The sequence below is a fragment of the Maylandia zebra genome, linkage group LG18, assembly GCF_041146795.1.
Source record: "Maylandia zebra isolate NMK-2024a linkage group LG18, Mzebra_GT3a, whole genome shotgun sequence".
NCBI lineage: Eukaryota > Metazoa > Chordata > Actinopteri > Cichliformes > Cichlidae > Maylandia > Maylandia zebra.
This window is the reverse complement of record NC_135184.1, coordinates 25,346,637-25,367,758: the sequence shown is the minus strand read 5'-3', so window position 1 is coordinate 25,367,758 and position 21,122 is coordinate 25,346,637. Positions and strand designations below refer to the sequence as shown.

The following is a 21,122-nucleotide window of genomic DNA, read 5'->3' as shown; positions in this document are numbered from 1 at the left end:
CACTGTGATCAAAGTAAAGTTTGCAGTTAAAGCGTCATTCAGATCAGGCATCTAGAGAGGCCGCACGATGTTGATAACTGGGGGCCTTGCAAACACACTACACACATACAACTGAAGATGGCGGATGTGTTGAGTGTTCTTCGTCAGTATAACATCCAGAAAAAGGAGATTGTTGCTAAAGGAGATGAAGTTATATTTGGGGAGTTCTCCTGGCCGAAGAATGTCAAGACCAACTACATAATCTGGGGGTATGTCAGTGCTAATAACATCTACAAAGTGCTTCAGTAGGCCTGCAGCTGATGCTCATCTGTGCCTTGTGCTGCTAGTAACGACGGAAGGCTCGCTAGCTACGAAGTGCTAACCCAGCTACTTTCCTCAAAAGTTAAAGCACCCTTTTAATTGTTGTTAGTGCATCAGGGAGGTCTCTTCCATAGACTATAGAGCCAATTTTACTAGCTTCCATGAAAGCCAATGTATGTCTTTTAAACTTACCTCGCGAGGGGTTCAGCCAAACTTGGTAGTGTTGTGTAATGCTAATTAATCATGGACGCTAGCTAGCGAGCGAGTTGTTTCACGGAGACAGAGATTCGAGTTGAAACACCTGTGTGTTTGTTTTTCTCTTTTAGTCCCTACAGTCATGACTATAAACGTCTTTCTTCACCGTGCAAAAACCAAACTTTGTGCATGTGACGCAGAAATTAAAGTTGCAACTAGCAGTGCTTTAGCTAGCAGGAGAATTGTTGACAGTGGTTGATAAAGTAACTTTGGCTTTATATTCAAGCTTTAATGCGGTTCACATCAAACCACTTTAAGTGTGCTTCACGCAGTAATTCACTTAAAGTTTGTTAGTTGTAAAACTGGACGCCTGCATGCTTTTTCAAAAATGTTTTGTGCTTGTTTTGATCTTTAGTACTGGTAAAGAGGGGCAGCCCAAAGAGTACTATACCTTGGACTCTATCTTGTTCTTGCTCAACAATGTGCACCTGCCGCATCCATCCTATGTGCGAAGAGCTGCAGTAAGTGCTCTGGAGTTCATATGAAACAGCCCAGAATCTGTCAGTATCAATCCTTCATTGCTTACCAACGTGTTGTTTGAGACACCCCTGATTCCAGCCCACATTTTGTCATACATGCAGCATCTTGTAAACTTTAAAGAGTGTTGACTTTTATGATTGTGTGTTGTTTATAGACAGAGAACATCCCTGTTGTCAGACGACCTGATCGAAAGGGCTTGCTGTCATATCTTAATGGCGAGAGCTGTAAGTAGCGCTTGGGCGCTGAGGATGGGGGTGTTTTGTGGCATCTAGTACAGCCTTTGGCATTTTCCAAAATTGTAATGATTTCTTCCAGGTTTTGGTTCCCTGAAAATTTGCTTCAAATGTTGTTTTTGTCCATTTGCAGCCACGTCAACGAGCATCGACAGAAGTGCACCCATAGAAATAGGTCTGCAAAGCCGGACACAAGGTAAAGTAACAACATTTTTACAACATGATGTGGAGTTTAGTTTCATAACTTAATCCTGAAATGTAAATTTCAGGAATAATTACTACTTATAACTGCTAGAGCTGATACCAGTGATGCAACATACACTGTCCTATTTTTACAAAAACAATTTTGCATAAGTGAAATAAAGGAAGGTGGGATGAAGGAATTTGTTTTGCATAGTGATACAATGTTTTTTGTTTGTTTTTCTTTCTTTGCTATTGTTGTTTGTTTTTTTGTTTTGTTTTTTAGTTAAAAGAGCAGCTGATGAGGCATCCTCTGAAGCCAAAAAACCAAGAGTTGAGGTAAATTATGTTACTTCAGCTGTCACATGTGGCTCATGTTGTTTTCTGTGTGGTATCACACAGGACACAGAAATCACAGTTTTCCTATTCTGACATACTTAACATTGAATTTGTTTACATATTCTTACTGTAATAAATGTGGACCACTCCCAACACCTGAAAATACTACCACTACTAATCATGATGATGATAATAATTCATTTTTAAAAATAATTCCATTAGGAAAATATTTAAATGAATTAACTTAGTAAACTAAATAGTGGGAAACGCAGCTCATTAAATATTCTTCAGTGTTTAGTGTAACTGAATATAAAATGGGTAACTGTGTCATGCATGCAGGTGACACAGTGAGTATTTTAACTTTTACAAATTTCAGCAGTGTGGGCAGTTAAAGGTTTTTGATATATCATTTTTTATCCTGCAATTTGCTAATAATGTGAAAACTGCTTTCAATCTCAAGGATGAGGAACGTGTGCGTCTGGACAAGGAGCGTCTGGCTGCCCGTCTGGAGGGCCATAAAGAAGGCATCGTGCAGATCGAACAGATCAGGTATGATCAGGTTATGAGCTTTTCCTTATTCTGATTACCAGTTCCTCCTAACAGATAGTTCAGCTTATCAAAACGTTTGTCCCTGTCTTCCAGATCACTGTCTGAGGCCATGTCTGTGGAAAAAATTGCAGCCATTAAAGCAAAGATTATGGCAAAGAAGCGTTCAACTATCAAAACAGATCTCGATGATGACATAACACTGAAGCAGAGAAGCTTTGTGGATGCAGAAGTGGATGTCACCAGGGATATTGTTAGCAGAGAGCGGGTCTGGAGGACTAGGACAACCATTCTCCAGAGCACTGGAAAGGTTAGTGTACACTTTATGCCAGACTGTTTTCTGATGAAACTTTGAAACTAATGAAACTTTCCTTCAGAAGCAAGAGCCTTAAGACAAGTGTGTTATCAATTAGCGCTGTATAAATGAATTGTAATTGACTTGACACTATAATGCCAGATGTATCATATCATGTAACCAGAAACCCCTTTTAACCCTACGCCATCACCTGACGTGCACCTCCCTAGAAGTCTGTCTAAAACTTGGGTCGACGCAGAAATAACTGAATGGCCTGGAACATAAAAAGGGGTTTCTAGTTACCTTGTGAGTTATGACATAGATTTCCCACAGAAGTCTAAATTATACATTAGCCTCCAGAACCCTAAGAGACAGTGCATTGGGTTGAGAAAACATTCAAATGGCCCAGCCATGAAAGCACCATAAATGTGTACCAGTACATGGACCAGTGTGAACCACTAGATGGCAGCAGAAGCTGAATTTAAATGTTAGGAATTAACTGATAACTACAGATTGTTGAAAAGATGTGCTCACCTATCAGTTTAAATTTGGCTTATCAAAAACGAAACCATCTTATTTAAAGTCCAGCCATCTTTGTTTTGTTTGTTTTAAGGTTGTCAGATATCTGATCTTATCTTAGTTTAACCTTTTTAAAGCTAAATAGATTTGTTTTGTCAGTCGCTCGATAAACTAATTTATTTAATGTGTCTCATTATGTCTAACTGGAGAGAGATATAGGGATAGGGAGGTAACAGTGCACAGTATTCAGTTAAGTATGAATGCCTGTTCAGATTCCACATGTTTAATATTTTTCTTATGATATCCAGAGTATTAAATGATAAAAAATCTAAACAAAAACCAAATATTCATGAACAAGAATTTAGAGTTCACAGTTAAATGAAACTAATCCTTCACACCAGTTGTGCCGTTGAAATTTTTTTTTCTTTAATGAAATGTTCAAAGTAAGGCAGCTGTCTCACTTTGTAGACACTGAGGGCAAAACTTGGAATTCCACCTGAACATCTGTTCTGTGGATGGATCGCTTGTTAGGAGAGAAATTGCAGAATCATGCAAAATATTGATTTTAATTATTGTACATATTTAATGAACCTGCTGCGTTGTTTATATGCAACAGCGAATGGACCATAACTAGTGAAATTTGAGCTCCTATTTGAATGTTCTTTTTGTTGTTTACATGCAAAGACTTCAGTTTTCTTGGCTCACAGTTCAAACTTAACCTGGGAAATTCTGTACTGAGGTGGGCATTAGAGCAGGGCGATATGGCCAAAAATATTTATCACGATATACAGTGGGGCAAAAAAGTATTTAGTCAGCCACCGATTGTGCAAGTTCCCCCACTTAAAATGATGACAGAGGTCAGTAATTTGCACCAGAGGTACACTTCAACTGTGAGAGACAGAATGTGAAAAGAAAATCCATGAATCCACATGGTAGGATTTGTAAAGAATTTATTCGTAAATTAGGGTGGAAAATAAGTATTTGGTCACCCCAAACAAGGAAAATCTCTGGCTCTCACAGACCTGTAAAGTCTTCTGTAAGAAGCTTTTCTGTCCCCCACTCGTTACCTGTATGAATGGCACCTGTTTGAACTCATCATCTGTATAAAAGACACCTGTCCACAGCCTCAAACAGTCAGACTCCAAACTCCGCCATGGCCAAGACCAAAGAGCTTTCGAAGGACACCAGGAAAAGTATTGTAGACCTGCACCAGACTGGGAAGAGTGAATCTACAATAGGCAAGCAGCTTGGTGTGAAAAAATCAACTGTGGGAGCAATCATCAGAAAATGGAAGACATACAAGACCACTGATAATCTCCCTCGATCTGGGGCTCCACGCAAGATCTCATCCCGTGGGGTCAAAATGATCATGAGAACGGTGAGCAAAGATCCCAGAACCACACGGGGGGACCTGGTGAATGACCTGCAGAGAGCTGGGACCAAAGTAACAAAGGTCACCATCAGTAACACACTACAACGGCAGGGAATCAAATCCCGCAGTGCCAGACGTGTTCCGCTGCTGAAGCCAGTGCATGTCCAGGCCCGTCTGAAGTTTGCCAGAGAGCACATGGATGATACAGCAGAGGATTGGGAGAATGTCATGTGGTCAGATGAAGCCAAAGTAGAACTTTTTGGTATAAACTCAACTCGTCGTGTTTGGAGGAAGAAGAATACTGAGTTGCATCCCAAGAACACCATACCTACTGTGAAGCATGGGGGTGGAAACATCATGCTATGGGGCTGTTTTTCTGCCAAGGGGACAGGACGACTGATCCGTGTTAAGGACAGAATGAATGGGGCCATGTATCGTGAGATTTTGAGCCAAAACCTCCTTCCATCAGTGAGAACTTTGAAGATGAAACGAGGCTGGGTCTTCCAACATGACAATGATCCAAAACACACCGCCTGGGCAACAAAGGAGTGGCTCCGTAAGAAGCATTTGAAAGTCCTGGAGTGGCCTAGCCAGTCTCCAGACCTCAACCCCATAGAAAATCTGTGGCGGGAGTTGAAAGTCCGTGTTGCTCGGCGACAGCCCCAAAACATCACTGCTCTCAAGAAGATCTGCATGGAGGAATGGGCCAAAATACCAACTACTGTGTGTGCGAAACCTAGTAAACGTTTGACCTCTGTTATTGCCAACAAAGGTTATGTTACAAAGTATTGAGTTGTATTTTTGTTATTGACCAAATACTTATTTTCCACCCTGATTTACGAATAAATTCTTTACAAATCCTACCATGTGGATTCATGGATTTTTTTTTTCACATTCTGTCTCTCACAGTTGAAGTGTACCTCTGGTGCAAATTACTGACCTCTGTCATCATTTTAAGTGGGGGAACTTGCACAATCGGTGGCTGACTAAATACTTTTTTGCCCCACTGTATATTTGAAAATTTGCGATAACGATATAACCGACGATATAATTGATGCGAGACAAAATACAACTCCACAACATTACTAGCGCAAAAAGACAACCTTCCATTTATTTTCACTTAAACAAGAAGCTGGTTTTTATGTACATTAAAGCTTTATAAAAATGTAACAGTGCAAATGCAAATTCCTTGCTGAAAGTTTAACCAAAAGGCATTTCCAGTAGAAATGGGCTGACATATCCTGAGCATAACCATATATAATATCCACTGAAGTTAAAAAGAGGTGCTTTGCAACATTAAACTGCAGTGTGCAGTACGCATTTTTCGGACCATAAGGTGCACGGGATTATAAGGCACATTAAGCGAAACAAAGCAGTCAGATAAATCAAACTTGATTAAACTCATTCTTCTTGCTTCCTCCACTTCTGTACCATTGATTCATTAATGTTGAATTCTCTGGCAGCTGCTCTATTCCCATGTTGTTGCAGTATATTAATGACTAACCTCGTATTTTGGATGGATTATCTCAGTTGTTCTCCTGACTGAAGTTTGGTCCGTTTACAGCATCCTGCCATGCGATTGCATTTGTCTCTAACCATGAAGAACCTTCACGTTAACTTTTATAAGTGGAAAAGTGTTAGTGTTCGTCCTCCAGCTTCACTGTTTATGTTATGCTAACATAGCTGTATCGCTAGCGATCACGTAGCACATCATTATATACCAGCTAGCCCAACTTCAGTAACCCTACAAACGTCACTGCTGTTTAGTTTCCTGTCTTCATTTATGTTGGAAGTGATAGCAGAGCTGTACGTTTGATTTTTTTCAGAAATCTCTCGGTCAGAACATGCTATATCATGCTTAGGTAACTAGCGAAACTAGCGAGCTAACTTCCGCTAGCTTCCTGCTAACTTCTAACTCCGTTAAATGTAATAACTTTTGTTTTCATGGATGCCTGGAAGTTAAACTTTATAGTTACACCTGGTAAAGCAGCAATGCTGATCGTTTTATTAAAGATGAAAGAATTTAGACAGTTTTTAACTCTAAGTGATGCTGCAGTGTTGTTTGACCTGAAGAATACGGAGTTTAGGACCCAGATTACTCCCAGATTTTAGAGCATCTTAGTCCGACAAATATGACAATAACAACGGCCGCTTGCATGTTCTGCAAAAAAATGTGCTTTGTTGTGTATCTGACGGACAAACACCAAACCAGTTCCACATCACGGAAGTTGCACCATTTTTACAAACCAATTCTGGTTCATCTGTTTCACTCAACAATCGGCCATGTGCGTATGAAAACAAAGGCACTGCGCATGCGCGTTTTACTCCCATTCTATCGCGATATTTCATTTTCCTATCGTTGCCTAACATTATACCGGTATTACAGTGAACGGTATAATATGGCCCAGCCCTAGTGGGCATGATACGCACACATGACGCTCATCGTTTCTAAACCAAACTAAAGATGTAGACAGACTGTTAACTTAACAGCACACAGTTTAACTCATTCACTGCCAGCCATTGGCAGTGAATGAGTTAAACCCATTGACTCATTCACTGCCATTGACGGCTATAGACGTCAATGGCAGTGAATGAGTTAATAACTTGTACATTTTAAATGTGTTTTAATTGAATCTCTTCTGTGAGGGAAGTCTCGTTTTTGTTTTTAAAAGGAAACGACTCCTGCTCAACCTATTTTTGTTCCTTTTTCAGAACTTTTCCAAAAACATTTTTGCCATCCTTCAGTCCGTGAAAGCTCGAGAAGAAGGGCGAGCTCCGGAGCAGAGACCAGCACAGAACACAACTCAAGCGGTAAACTGACAAATATCCACTTCCTACAAATTACGTTATGTTATTTTTATTTTTTATTGGACCTTAATCTTTTTTATTAAGTGTTTATTTGCACATGGTTTAGATCTTAATCACACTTTTTTTGTAAATTAATTTCTTTACAATTTGAAAATACAGGAGTAATAAGGACGATTAAGAACCAGTTGATGATTTGTTGGTTGAATAAGCTTTGATTAGCTGTTAGTCCTGTTACGTTTGCATCTCATAAATAAATCAAAGTTAAAACTGACATATATTCATCTTATAATGAATTTGTCCAAAGTTATGTGTGCAAAAATAGTCTGTAGGTGTTTGAGTTAGTTGCAAATCCACTATAGTTTAAACTGAAGAGCGGTGTGTTTGTATATACAGGTATTTATTGTTTCGTATCTTTTCCAGGACCCGTCCCTAAGGAACAAGCAACCTGTCCCAGCTGCCTATAACAGATACGATCAGGAGCGATTCAAGGGAAAAGAAGGTGCGTTTTAGAAATGCTTTACTGATCATTTTAGTATCAATCCTTTTGCAAAAGAGTGCTTGTTTGTTTGAGTTAATATAAGTTCACTGATCCACAGTTTCCACATTTAAACCCAGCATCAGTAAACAAATGTGGTCAGAGTATGGAGAGAAATTTGCCACAAATGCATGCGATATGATTCACAAGCGTAAACTAAAGATTCACAAACGCGTACAATGATATGTGTGTAACTTTTGAGAACTCAGACGCACGTGCTTTAATCCACACACACACAAATATCAAGCAATCTGACCACACGTGAAACAATTTTACAAATGCGTTCATCCAAACTTGAATAAATACTGATCATTTATGATCATTTATGCACACTTTATTAAGTTTAGCTTCACGAATCAGATAATGTTCTCTTTCAAAAACATTTCTGTGCGCGCACACATCTAAAAATAATCATCTCTCATGTCCTTCACAAAACCATAAATGCGTAAGCACCAGTCACCTGATACTCACAGACCACGTCACATGCCCACTTGAGATTTTAAGGCAAATTTAATGCTGCTAGCTTCACACAGATTCACAAATGTAAGCTGCTTTCAAGTCCCAGTGTAAAACTGGGACATCTGGGCTTATAAGCGGCGAACACGTTGCATAATATGCAGGTATTAGATTTCATTATACTTATAAAGAAAAAAACCCTCTTTGTTCAGCCAGTGAGCTCCAACTCATAGCATGTTGTTGTCCTAGAAACGGAGGGCTTCAAGATCGATACTATGGGCACGTATCACGGCATGACCCTGAAGTCAGTGACGGTAAGAAATAACTTTTTGCACAATAACTACTAACCAAAACCTCAACCTGTGACGCATGTATACAAGCACGGTTTTCCACAGGAAGTTGAGTCATAAAGTCTGTCAAGTAGTTAAATAACACATTTTAAATGTGCTTATGTATGTAACAGCATTTGAAAAACAGATGCCTGCTGTTCTTTCTAAATAGATTTTACTGTTTCAAAGAAATTCAGCACAAAGTACAGATAACTGGATACATGTCCTCTGTGTAGGTAATGATGTCGCATCCTTACACGTCACCTGTCACAGCCATTTTTCAAAATAACTTCTTGGACAGTTTAATATGTGGAGATGTTTACTTGCACTGTCTGCTTCAGAAATCTAAAAGTCATACAGTAGCTCTGATTATTACAAAAAAGTACTTTATTTCTGTACAGTGAAGCACAGCGTGTTCTTTCATAAAATAAAACTCCAGTAGTTTGACTCAGACGTAGAAATAGTTCTTATCTCTGTTGTACAAAGTTGGCTAGAGCACTTGATTTGATTTTTACATTTCCAACATTTATGCACATTTTGTGTTGTGGATAAAGTGGGTTTGGATTATAAGTAAAGTCCCTTGATATGAAGTTCAAAAAAGAGGATGTGCTGAGATATAAATCTCTTTTTATTTTGTTTTTATTTATTTATTTATTTTATTTTTAACAGTGAGCATGTGAGTGTAACAGTGTCCTTTCACTCAGCTGATTTCTCTCCAGTCACTCTGTGTAAGTGTGTCCTGCCTGCTCTCTCTTTAAATGCGTTGATGCAGGCGTTTCGCTTGTTGCTCTGAAGGTGATGCCAGTATTTCAGGAGCTCATTGGGATGAAACCCATGTGATGTTATCAGATGGCTGTACTTGCAGCTGGAGTAAGATACTCGCCAGTGGTTGAATAAGAACTCATTTGGTGGTGGCGTGGGTTCGATTCCGAGGCTGGCCAGACATATTCCCACAAACACGTCCTCCAGATGCAGATGGCGGATACGTAAAGACACTTGATAGATTTTCCTTGCGAGATCCCCAGAAAAGACGTAACCAGTCCCAGAGCAAAAGGTGGGATACTTGTCACCTGGGTACAGCTCCGGGGGCATGTACCACTTGCTGTTTTTATTTCGGTTGGGTGCGTAGCCTCTCATGTTGTTTCCTGTGAAGTAGTTCCTCCTGGGCTCCAGTTCAGGCCTGAGCAGCTTAAAAATGAGGTACTCTGTGTTGACGAACATGTCGCTGTCTGTCTTCATGACGTAGCTGGTGTGCGGACAGTGCATTGCAACCCAATTTAGTCCCATCAGTGTCTTTGTGGTGAGGTTTTTGTAAGAATCCAGGAAGTCCTGCTGAATGATATCATGATGCCTCCGGCTCTCTGCTTCTAGCATCCTTTGTTGTAGAAGTCCCAGTTCTCCATCTTTTTTCCCCAGCAGAAAGAGCCGGATAAATCCCAGAGCTGGAGCAACACTCTCGTTCCCCCACGTCTGCCGTATAGCATTCCTCGCCTCCACCTGCCGAGCTTCAGTGGCAATCAGCAACACCAGAAATGGCGCAGCTGTGTTGTCTGCACATTTATCAGGCTCGTTAATGATGTAAGGGTACGGTCCGTGGGTTATCACGGCGCTGAGGTCTGCGTCGTCTCTTTGGCTTGTGTTTGCTGCCAGAACGTTCTGAAAATTTGGGTCTGGTTGAGTTGGGTAAACTCCCTGATTTTCACGGGAGCTGATGTTGGCGTCAGCCTTGAAAGTCTGTTGAGGAATGATGACGAACCTCCACTGTGAATGGCGGGTGCTTGTGTTCCATTTGGCTTTGGTGGTGTGAGCTGCTCCACCTCCATACACCAGAGGATGCCCTCTCCACCATGGCATACCAGTGAGCCTCGGCAGCCACACCTGGTGGACTAGAAAGAACAGCACACCCAGCAGAGAGAGCAGATACAGAAGTTTAGCTGTGTGTTTACAGCAGTGGCGTCGTTTCCACTGCATGGTGTCGACACTTCTAGTCTTGACAGTTGTTACGCTTCAATCCAGTTGTCAGCAGGGTTTCAGCTCCTGTTGATGAGTAATATAAATCACTTTGTTGATACCCAGTGATGGCCTAGGAGACAGTGGAAAGAAGAGTATACATTTTCATTGTGAAAAACGAAATTATACTCACAGTTTTCATTCTGATAAGGCTGCAGTTTACAGTAAATAAGCTTGTAAATACCAGCCAAGTTAAGAAAACTTTGCAGCAATCTGGTGAGCACGTTTTCATTTCTTGATTTGGAGAAATACACAACTTGATTGGCCCATCCTGTTGTTTTTAAACATATTTGATATCATATTAATGTAATGAGGGTACATTTCTATAGTCTAAATATAGTTCGTAGGCTTTTATATCGACATTAAAATCTACAAATTACCTGCTTTGACGTCTTCCTCTACCACACTCGTTTGGTTTTAGTTTTCATGTAATAATGCTAGAATGCTAGTTGTGGCTAATTGTAGAATGTCAACAGACGGTGTAGTTTTTGCAGATGAGTTTTCTTTCTTTTTTTTAAGAAAATTACAAAACAAAGGAGCCTAACATAACAGAGAGGACTTTGAGAGAGTTTAAATTCTCTCCACTGTTGCATGCTTCAGTAGAAATGTTTTTCTCCCTTTAGAAAGACACACCCTTTACATCCTGTAAGTTAAACCACAACCAGAGGAGTGAATTATATCAGTCATCTGTTATGACTGTTTTTATGTCGATGTTCGTCTGTATTTTCAATTCTTCACAACATAAACTCACCTTTTTTAGTCTAAAAACTTGTCTCTGTGGTATTCATCGCTGCTGGATAAATTAGTCTTCACACATTCCGACTGGCCTCTCGGTCTCTGTTCCTGCGGTGCTTTTGGCCACATCATAAATGCACACAGCCCCATGTCCTCACTTTTTTTTTTTTTTCCTGCAGCATATGTCAAATTGTCCTCTTCTTTGGCTGGTAAGGTTTCTGTAGTCAGTCCAGGGAAATTAATTTTTCCAGGTAATCCTAGCTTTTTGCCTCATGCGTGCACAAATGTGCTGCTAGTTCATGCGTGCATGCCTGGCAAGAGCATGTTTGAGCGCTCCGGTGTTGCAGTCTCTCAATCTGCCTTGGCGCATTGTCCCTAGAGGCTTGATTTTAGCTGTGGTGTGCTGCTTCTTTTGCTCATGGCCGAAGAGAGAGGATAGACGGTAGTTGACAGTAAGCTGCAGCCCTGGGTCCTTTTACTGTCCCCGCTGTCATGTTGTGTATATCAAAGCAGGCACGCAGAGATGGGATTCACATCTGAATGATAAATAAGCCTACATGTCTCCGTTCAGCTTTGCTCCCCCTTTCTGTGCTTATCCTCGTTTCCTCTTGTTCTTCCTCTTTGATTCACATGCCCGCTGTCCACTGTGTTTCTCAGATCGTTCAGATTTCGGTTTTTATGCTTATCCCCCCTCCCTATTCAGCTGCCTCTCACGCACTGCTCCTTCTAGCTAGAGGAATGAAAGCAACGGGGGAGGAGGAAGATGAACGGAAGGAAGAGCTGTGAGTTGTGAGCTCGCTCTGAAAGGCAGCTCTAGGCTCGGTGGCATTACGCTCTCTCACCACGTCACGCCGTCTTTGCTGCTGTTGCTGCCTGCTCTGTTAAAGGGGAGGGGGTTGGGCTACTGACCTATTTGTATTCACACCCACTCTGAGGAATGAGGAATAAACCATTGTCTCAATTGGCATGCTGTGAGAAAAGGGAAGAGAGGTCATTGTGTACACACTTCCACAAATCTTAGAGGGTCACTGATTTAAAAGTGGCAAACATCAGCTTACATGTTGTTGACTGAAAAACAGTGGACATTACCACCCAGACCCCAGCAGTCTGTCACCCCCAGCTGTCATCTCACACAAACGTCTTGCATATAGTTAATTAAAATTATCTTTACACTAAGCTCACTAAATCTAATATTTAGCATCTTTGCCCATGTTACAATACATATATTTTATTTGTGTCTGGTAATGACAGAAAAATAAAAAAACGGTGACTTTTCAGGTGACAAACCACAACTGTGATTCTTAGCAGCACAAAGGCACAGAGATGACTGAAAATGCCGGCATAAGTACTGTTGCTGAAGCGTGAACTAAAATTGTAAGTGACCGTTATGTTTTTATGACTGTTCCAGCAGTAGAAATCCCATTTCTGAATTTTACAACATAATCACAGTTTTCTCATCCTGTGAGAAAGTTTGACTCCACTAACTTTTGCATGTTGGACTTTTATGTTTCTTTTTTCTGGTTTCATCTAAACATATAGGCCTTTGCCATAGCTTAGTACAGTGGTGGTGCAGATTGAATTACAGAATAGATCGATTTATTGTAAGCTATGCTTTAATGTACAGTTATCACCCATCACACCTGCTCCGCTCCACATTTCTGAAGCAGCAGAGCTCCTTCTCCCTCAGACTGATTCAACCTCACTGCCACAAAGAACCCTTGAGGAAATCATTCCTACTGTTCTCTATAAAGCTGTGTTTAAAACTCTCTTCATGCTGTGACAGGTGAACACACCTGTCAGGCATAAAATCCCAAATGTACTTTGTATTAAACCTTCATTCAGCTGTTTGTTTGTTTGTTTGTTTTTTTAATTTGCTTTTTTTATGTAATGTACATATAAATTAATGCAATTTTCACTTTTCTCTCAGGCAATGTCAGTCTTACTATTACTGTTTTTAACTACATTTTTACTTTTTTGTTTTTAATCACTGCTATAACTATAAATTCCTGCATAAGGCTTTTATCGTGTATTTCTTTGTTTAATGCGGTCTCTACTATTTTTACTTTTTATGTTTCTGTTCTAACACCCACATTTCCCTTGTGACGTCAGTAAAGCAGCTATCTGTCTTGTTTTGTAGGTTAGCCCTGACAAGTTTAGCTCTCTTTCACAAGGGTAACTTGTGAACAAACAAATACTAGTGCTAAGAAAAACTACAGCAGTGTAATTAGCATTTGAGAGGTTTAAGGAACTTGCACTCGCACTCAGATGGGGCCTTCTAGTTAACATTAACCCACATTCAGTTCAAGCAGATGAGCTCCAGACATGCAATTTATCTGTAAATGACACACTTTGTTGTAGAGCTTCAGTTAGACGTTACCTTGCAGATCAGAGGAGTTGGAGTATATTTGATACTTGATGCCCACTAATATTTAACTGTTGGTTGATTGTAGTTGTGTTAAAATGCTGAAAACTTTAGAAAACAAATAACAGATCACGATAAGGATGACTACCAGCTGCTTCAAGAGCAGCTGCTCCTGCTAGGTGGCTATCTAAGCCTAAATATTCAACACTGTTCAGTTATTTCACTGATGAAACACCTTGAACAATTTATTTCAAGTGGCCTGTTGGGCACAACAATCGAAGCTGCACAATTTTTATATTTCTTGTTAACATCAGAAGTTTCTGAAGACACTGTATGATGGGACTGTATATAACCTTGTATTTTTAATCTTGAGGTGTTGCTTGTTTTCTAGGAAGGAGCATCTGCTCGAAAGGCCCAGACCCCTGCACTGCAGCCTGTACCTCGTCCAGGTTAGTGTTGAATTCTAAATGTTCATGTTTAATCATGCATAAAGAATAAATACAGAGTAAAAACCTTTTTTTAGTTTTTGCCCATCGTGCCACAGAGTGTAAGGACTGTTTCTGTTTGAGAGTTTGTACTGGAGTGATGTTTTTAACAAAGACAGACTTGCACTCTGTACTACTACAATATTCTTTTCTGTGCCTTATTTTTCATATAGCAAGGGAAAACCGCTAAAAACACCCTATAGTCTGTACATGCTCCAGCTGAGCCTGGGCTAGTTCCTTTTTCATTCATTTCTCAAGGGTTAAATTGATTCTGTCTTTTTTTTTTTTTTTTTTGTCCTCCTCCCAAATCCTGACGTAGTCACATCATGACTGTTTTCAGTTTTCAGTGCTCCCAACACTGCCTGTTAGTATGTGTTGATCAGCTCTTTTCATATATCAGTCACTCGGGTCTCTTACCAGCAATTTCTAAAGGGACTGTATCAGAGCGTTGTGTAATAATAACGGTATTTCTTTTATTCACAACGTCGACTGTTTCCAGGCGTGGCATTTAGACACATGACTGTACTAATAAAAAAAGAAAAGAATATTCACATGATTTCTGAATGAAGCTGCATCGCTAAAATAACCTTTTGTCTGTAGAGAAGAATCACATGTTTGTTTGACTCTTCTACAATGGGTCAAACTGGTTCTACTTTTTATTTCTTCCACACATGCAATGGGAAGTTGCTAAGCGTTTGACCCATTTGACCTGCAGCAGAGGTTTTAAGCTAAAACTTTGTCTTTGAGTGTGACTGCAAGTCTGACAAAAACTGTCTTTTCTGCTTTATTTAATTATACTCCAATTAGCAAAAGACTAAACGTTTAAATATATTTAGTGGTCTTTCTTTAATTTTTGCCACTACTTTTATAAACTATCTAACGGTTCTCCAGTTGCTCACTCCATGGTGGTATTTCACATGGGATTTATGCATTTGTGTTGCTTTCAGTTTTATCTCCAGCTGCTTCAGCCGGTTGGTAGATATTTATTACTTTAACACATTGCAGAGTTCTTGCAAATCCCCAACCCCAATTCCAAAAATGTTGGGACACAATAAAATGTAAATTAAAAACCGAATGCATCCTCTCCTCTTTCAACACCAGTGCAGACCAGATCATGTGCTGTCTGATGTAGGATTCAATACTTGATGTAATTGAAATATGGGTTGATGGCAAATTCTGTTCTTACTTGGATTTTAAACAAGGTCCCAACTTAAACATCATGAAACTGAACCACAGTTTGATGAAATGGGGAACTTGGAGAATCGGCTACATGTATTTTTAGTCTAACACTTTTTCTTTTTTTTATCATTTGACACACTCCGTGTATGCAAGCTTTAAGAGGCAAAGTCGGGTTTCCGTTTTCTTTTCTTTTTTCTTTTTCCCCTTTTGGACCTAAAGGGTTCATTTATTTCATTGGTTAAAGTTAGCATTAGGTATACTGATAGACACCAGATTCTTCCAACTATCATGTGGAAGTACCTCCCCTTTTCCAAACAGTTTTTAAGGATAAATTCCAAAAAAAAAAAAAAACCCTTTCTGTGTTCAGGTTTAGTGATGTTCGTTCAGTCGTTGGATATTGTAAGTCTTACTATTGTTAGAGCTTATGAAGAAAATTTCTTGTCAAGGAAGTGACTTAACAAATACTTGACGCATAGGAAGCAGTTTTACTGAGGATTGTTGTTCTTGTCTTTGGACTCAATATCCACATTCGTGTTTGTATTTATTTAAAAATATATTCTTTTAACTGTTTTCTCTCTAGTTTCACAAGCCAGACCTCCACCAAACCAGAAGAAAGGTACATCACATTTGATCAGAGTTAATCACTGTTTTTTAGTAGTACTGACCAACTGAGCTGTAGTTTTAAACCATTTTTAATGTGGCTTTCTCCACAGGATCCCGAACACCAATCATCATCATCCCTGCTGCCACCACCTCCCTCATCACAATGCTCAATGCTAAGGATCTCCTGCAGGATCTGAAGTAAGTACAAATCATTAGTGCCCTTCTTCTTTCTCTAAAGTGGAAGACAGTGCAATGAATCAATTGCACTGTCTTCCATGCATTGATGTTATTTGGCGGTTGATGTTCTTCAGACACGCAGTAGTGGATTTTTTTTTTGTCAAGTTGCTCAACACTAAGTTTAGGGCAGAGATTGAAAAAGAGCTTGGCGTGCCAGCGGTGACTGTCTGTGGTCGTTGCCATAGAGCAACAACTGTTTGGAGGTTTAATGACTGGATTTAATGTTGGCACCTCTGCAAAATGGGCAGTGTTGGCAAGAAAGGTAAAAATTGTACCCTAAGGAGCAGCAGTGAAATGACTTCCAGACTCTGGCCTGTACCAGGTTTATCACATCAGAAGAGAAGAAGAAGCAGGGCATCCCGCGGGACAATGAGGTTCTGCTACAGAGGCGCAAAGACCAGATCCAGCCTGGTGGCACAACACTGAGTGTCACCGTGCCGTACCGCGTCATCGATCAGCCGCTCAAACTGGCTCCCCAGGATTGGTCAGTATATGTATTTTCTCAGTTATATTAGCATTTTACACCATACAGGAACACTATGGAATCAACAAGCCTGTACTCCCCTCTGTACCTTTATCATGAAATGACCATTCATCAGATGACTCAGCTGTTAACGGGGATATTTGAGTGTTTAGCAAATATGACTCATTATTATGCATGCAGCCTGTGTTGAAACCACAAGATGATTATGTTTCAGAGTCTGAGTTATCATATAATGGGTACACAGTACTGGCCGATTGTTGAATAATTTCAGAGGGAAATGGGGGGGAGAGGTGTGCGTTTCCTCTTCCTCACTTCTGCTGGAGCAAGTCTTAAGCCCATGTATAACACCCACTGGTATTGGCATATATAGCACATTACTGGTACTTGCCCAAGGACATGTGGAGCCGAGGATCAGTCCACCAGTTTTCCGAACCACTCCACTTGACCTACAGCCGATCAAGAATTTCAGCATCGGGCATCCTTGGTTGTAAATCCAACATCAGGAAAACACATATTGTCATATTAATGATACCTGAGATCCTTGCCCTCTGCTGCAGTGTTCAGTGAATGTGTTTACAGCTTATTGCACCTTCTTTAAATGCAGGGCTCTAGAGTGTGACCAATTTGGTCGCAAATGCGACCATATTTTTCAGTGGTGCGACTAAAAAAAAAAAAAATTTGGTTGCACCTGTGCGACCAAATGTTCGGTTAGCAAAAAAAAAAAAAAAATCTGCAACCTTCCAACAACAGACACATATTATGCCCCTATCGTGGACTAAACCAATGAGAGATGGTAAGGGGCGAGACCTCTCTGATGAGGCCTGATCCTTCTGAAATTCATAGCCAGTGCTCTGACACGGTGTCATCAATCTTTGAATGCTGAAAAAGCACAGTGTATCCAGAAAAACACATTATATTATATAAATTATTATAAAATTTGTGTGCGCCTAACTTTTGTGCCGGTACGCCTAACTTTTTAAAGTTAGGCGTACCGGTACGCCCATGGCAAAAAGTTAGTCTAGAGCCCTGAAATGTTTAATCCAGTTTTTTTTTTTTTTTGACAAGCCTGTTTCTTCCTTCAGGGATCGAGTGGTGGCTGTGTTTGTGCAGGGTCCTGCCTGGCAGTTCAAAGGCTGGCCGTGGCTGCTGCCCGACGGCTCTCCTGTCGACATTTTTGCCAAAAGTAAGTAATATTGTGAAGTCTAAATAGACTATTTAGTCTATTTAGTTTCACTGTGTTGAAACGATAGCAGTAAAAAATGGTTGGAGTCGTGATGTTTGGTTTTCCACTCATTCAAAGAATCAGCAAATTGTGAACTCTGTGCCTGTTGTAGACATATTTATCTGTGGACACCTTTCAAAGCACTCAGTGTTACCTTACAACAATAAAATTAACAAGTAGATCAATATTAAAGACAGATTTAAGTTTGAGATTCAGAAATGTAAAACATAAGGCGTTGATGGTTATAGGTGATATGCTGATACTAACAGGTAGGTTTTGCGCTGTGCTTTTAAGCTGTGTCATAGTTTGGTTGACGGAGTTAGAGGCAGTGAGTTCCAACGATGAGTCTCAGCTAAAGCCTCTAGTGTTAAAGTCTGAAGCGAGGAGCAGTGAGGAGAGCGTGGAGCACGGGCAGAGGTGTGAGGAGATGAGGGTGCCAGGTCATGGAGAGCTTTGAAAGTGAGGAGCAGAATCTTGTATTGGATGTTCTGGGAAATGGGGAGACGGTGAAGCTGGGTGAGAATAGGTGTAATATGATAAGTGTGGGTGATTATTCTCTCTGCAGAGTTCTGTACAATTTGGAGCCAGTTAAGAAGTTTTGGGTGGAGATCAGAGAGAATAGCATTCCATTAATCCAAAGGCATGGATTATTGGAATGCTGTTCAAGGGCATGAACTAGAACTTGTGTGTAGCCTGAAGATGTTAGGTGGACTTGATGTGGGTGACAAAGAGAGTATTGTCCATCTATAGAGACATCAGATAGGGTGTCCTTTCATTCAATAAAATAACTTCATGACGGCTTGCGAGCAGGTAATGAGGAAAGGACGGGCAAAGGAGTTGTCAACGTAAAAATGAAACTATATTTCTGAGAAGAAAGAGATCATTTATAAATAGCAGGGGGTCCAGTACTGATCCTTTAGGGACCCCATGTGTGACCGAGGCTAATAGAGAGCGTACAGTCTTGCCTTGAACTATATCCTGTCAGAAAGGAAGGATGTAAACCATTCTCATGCTGTGTCCTGGAGTCCAGCACTGGCTCGTCATTCTAACAGGGTGGGAAGTGGTATCAAAGCAGCACTGAGGTCAAGGAGGATGAGGATGGTGAGAACAGTGCCATGTGATGTCAGGAGGGATGTCAGTGGTCTGTCTAGAACGGAAATCGCGTTGAAATGGCTCGTAGAAATTATTGTTAACTAGAGCTGTGGTGCCACCGTGTCTTCCAGGATTTTAGAGATGAGGTTGGAAAAGGATTCAGAGGGTTGAATGTGTAGAATAAACTAAGACGTTGAGGAGATATTACTGAAAAACATCCTTACGGTTGCATGAATGCATTTTCCCCTCCAGTACGAGCTTTTCATTTAAAATACGATGAGGCAACGACTGATCCCAATGTGCAAAAGTGGGATGTGACCGTCCTGGAGCTGAGCCGCCACAGACGCCATCTGGACCGGCCCGTCTTCCTGCGCTTTTGGGAGACCCTTGACAGGTACTTAATTTTTATGCACTTAATTAAATTTCTTAATGTAATTTAATTTCACCTCGATGCACCTTTTTTATTTGTTTTTAATATGTAGTTAACGAAACTTTCTGTAATAAACTCTTTTCCTCGCTCCCTTTTCTTTCTTGGTGAACAGATACATGGTGAAACACAAATCTCACCTCAGGTTCTGAGCCAGGATCACAGCCACAGACACCGAAAATCCCACAAATCAATTCGTCAGCCTTCCCCTTCTAATTGGTCCAACTCCCTCATCCAAGCTGCCAATCCATCTTCCAACATGATCCCCATTTTAAGAGGAAGAGGAGGAGCGATCATTCCAGGGCTTCCTCCAGGACTCCTAATGCAGTCTGCTGGAATTGTTACTTTGGACATCAGAAAGGAGATTTTTGTGTTTTTTGTTGTAATTGTTTTCTAATGTTTTCAGGTAGTTAAAGACAAATACCAAAATAAGTTTTATATAAAAGGTAACATGCTGCGGAGATGATTAAAACACAATACTAAGCAACATGAGCTCAGAGGGAGATGCTTGCCTTTTGTCAGCGGTAAACAGGAAATGTGAGCGTTTTAGTCTGATGAAAACGTGAGAATCTCTGGGTACAACTGAGGCAAGTGCTGAGTTTGAGGAAGAGACTTTCTTTACACTTCTCTTTTTTTTTTTTTTTTTTTTTTTTTTAATTTTGGGTGTTTGTGGTCTGAATGTACATATGTGATCAAATCTGTGAGAGCCAAAACTCCTTGAGCAGAAAGGGGAGTGCAGGTAAATGTGTTCATATGTTAGATTGCTCCTCTGCTCTCACTCAGTTAAAATGATCTCAGTCAAGCAGTCAATCCCTAGTTCAGTTTTTGACAGCTCTGCACACGTCTTGGTCATGCAATGACCTTGTTAAACTCCTTTTTTTTTTTTGGTGTTGTGCTAGATGAGAGAAATTATGGAGAGTATTGCTTTAAAACATCACATGAAAATAGACAATAAAGCCTCTGAGAAACAAGTGCTTGTGTGCAGTCTGCTGAACGTGGGTAGTGCTTATTTGATTTGATATCTCAGTAGTTTAATGTTAGTTTCATTTATCCATGTCACCTGAAATACATTGTGTGGTTAATGAGGCTGAACACAGATGCAGCTGAGCCCTAAAATATCTCTCCAGTTTTACTGTGTGGCTCCAGCACTGTTACATAATGTCTTGTGAAATGTAGCTACTATAAACAATTCTAACACATTTTACTGTTGCAGTTAATAATCTGCTCGTGGTTTGATGACTTCATAATCAAAATACGAACTAAAACAAATCCACGAGTATCAGAACAAGTGATCTGTGACGGCCGTGATTGGCTTCCTAAGGATTAGGAATAACCTCATTGGGACTGGAGGATGTTTAAACTGGATAGAGTGCATGCTTGCTCATGTTCCATCGTATATAATCTCCAGACGCTTTATTAGGAACACCTTAGTACTTCAAGGTTTGACCCCCTTTTTGCCTGCAGATCTGCCTTAATTCTTCATGGTATAGATTCCGTGAGGTGCCGGAAACCATGTTGATATGACAGCTTTGCACAGTTGCTGCAGATTTATCAGATGCACATTCATGATGTGATTTCCACATTCTCCTACATGCCTTCCAGGACCAAGGAGCCGACAGAGGAGCTTTATTAACATGTG

General features: G+C 40.4%; 2 protein-coding genes across 2 annotated transcripts; one reads left to right on the top strand and one right to left on the bottom strand.

Annotated features, from left to right (window-relative positions):
* Positions 1 to 54: 54 nt before the first annotated feature.
* cdc73 (cell division cycle 73, Paf1/RNA polymerase II complex component, homolog (S. cerevisiae)) lies at positions 55 to 20,454 on the top strand. The gene is made up of 17 exons (XM_014411792.4): positions 55 to 248; positions 911 to 1,016; positions 1,190 to 1,259; positions 1,402 to 1,464; positions 1,735 to 1,787; positions 2,248 to 2,336; positions 2,430 to 2,643; positions 7,232 to 7,330; positions 7,748 to 7,826; positions 8,568 to 8,632; positions 14,146 to 14,203; positions 15,999 to 16,034; positions 16,132 to 16,219; positions 16,581 to 16,742; positions 17,825 to 17,925; positions 19,309 to 19,450; positions 19,599 to 20,454. The coding sequence occupies exons 1-17, from the start codon at positions 118 to 120 to the stop codon at positions 19,633 to 19,635; spliced, it is 1,593 nt and encodes a 530-aa protein (XP_014267278.2). The 5' UTR covers positions 55 to 117; the 3' UTR covers positions 19,636 to 20,454.
* LOC101467453 (beta-1,3-galactosyltransferase 2) lies at positions 8,172 to 12,171 on the bottom strand. The gene is made up of 2 exons (XM_004570461.4): positions 11,409 to 12,171; positions 8,172 to 10,730 (listed from the first exon to the last, which is right to left on the bottom strand). Exon 2 carries the CDS (start codon positions 10,616 to 10,618, stop codon positions 9,344 to 9,346), a length of 1,275 nt encoding a protein of 424 aa, XP_004570518.1. The 5' UTR covers positions 10,619 to 10,730; positions 11,409 to 12,171; the 3' UTR covers positions 8,172 to 9,343.
* Positions 20,455 to 21,122: the final 668 nt, after the last annotated feature.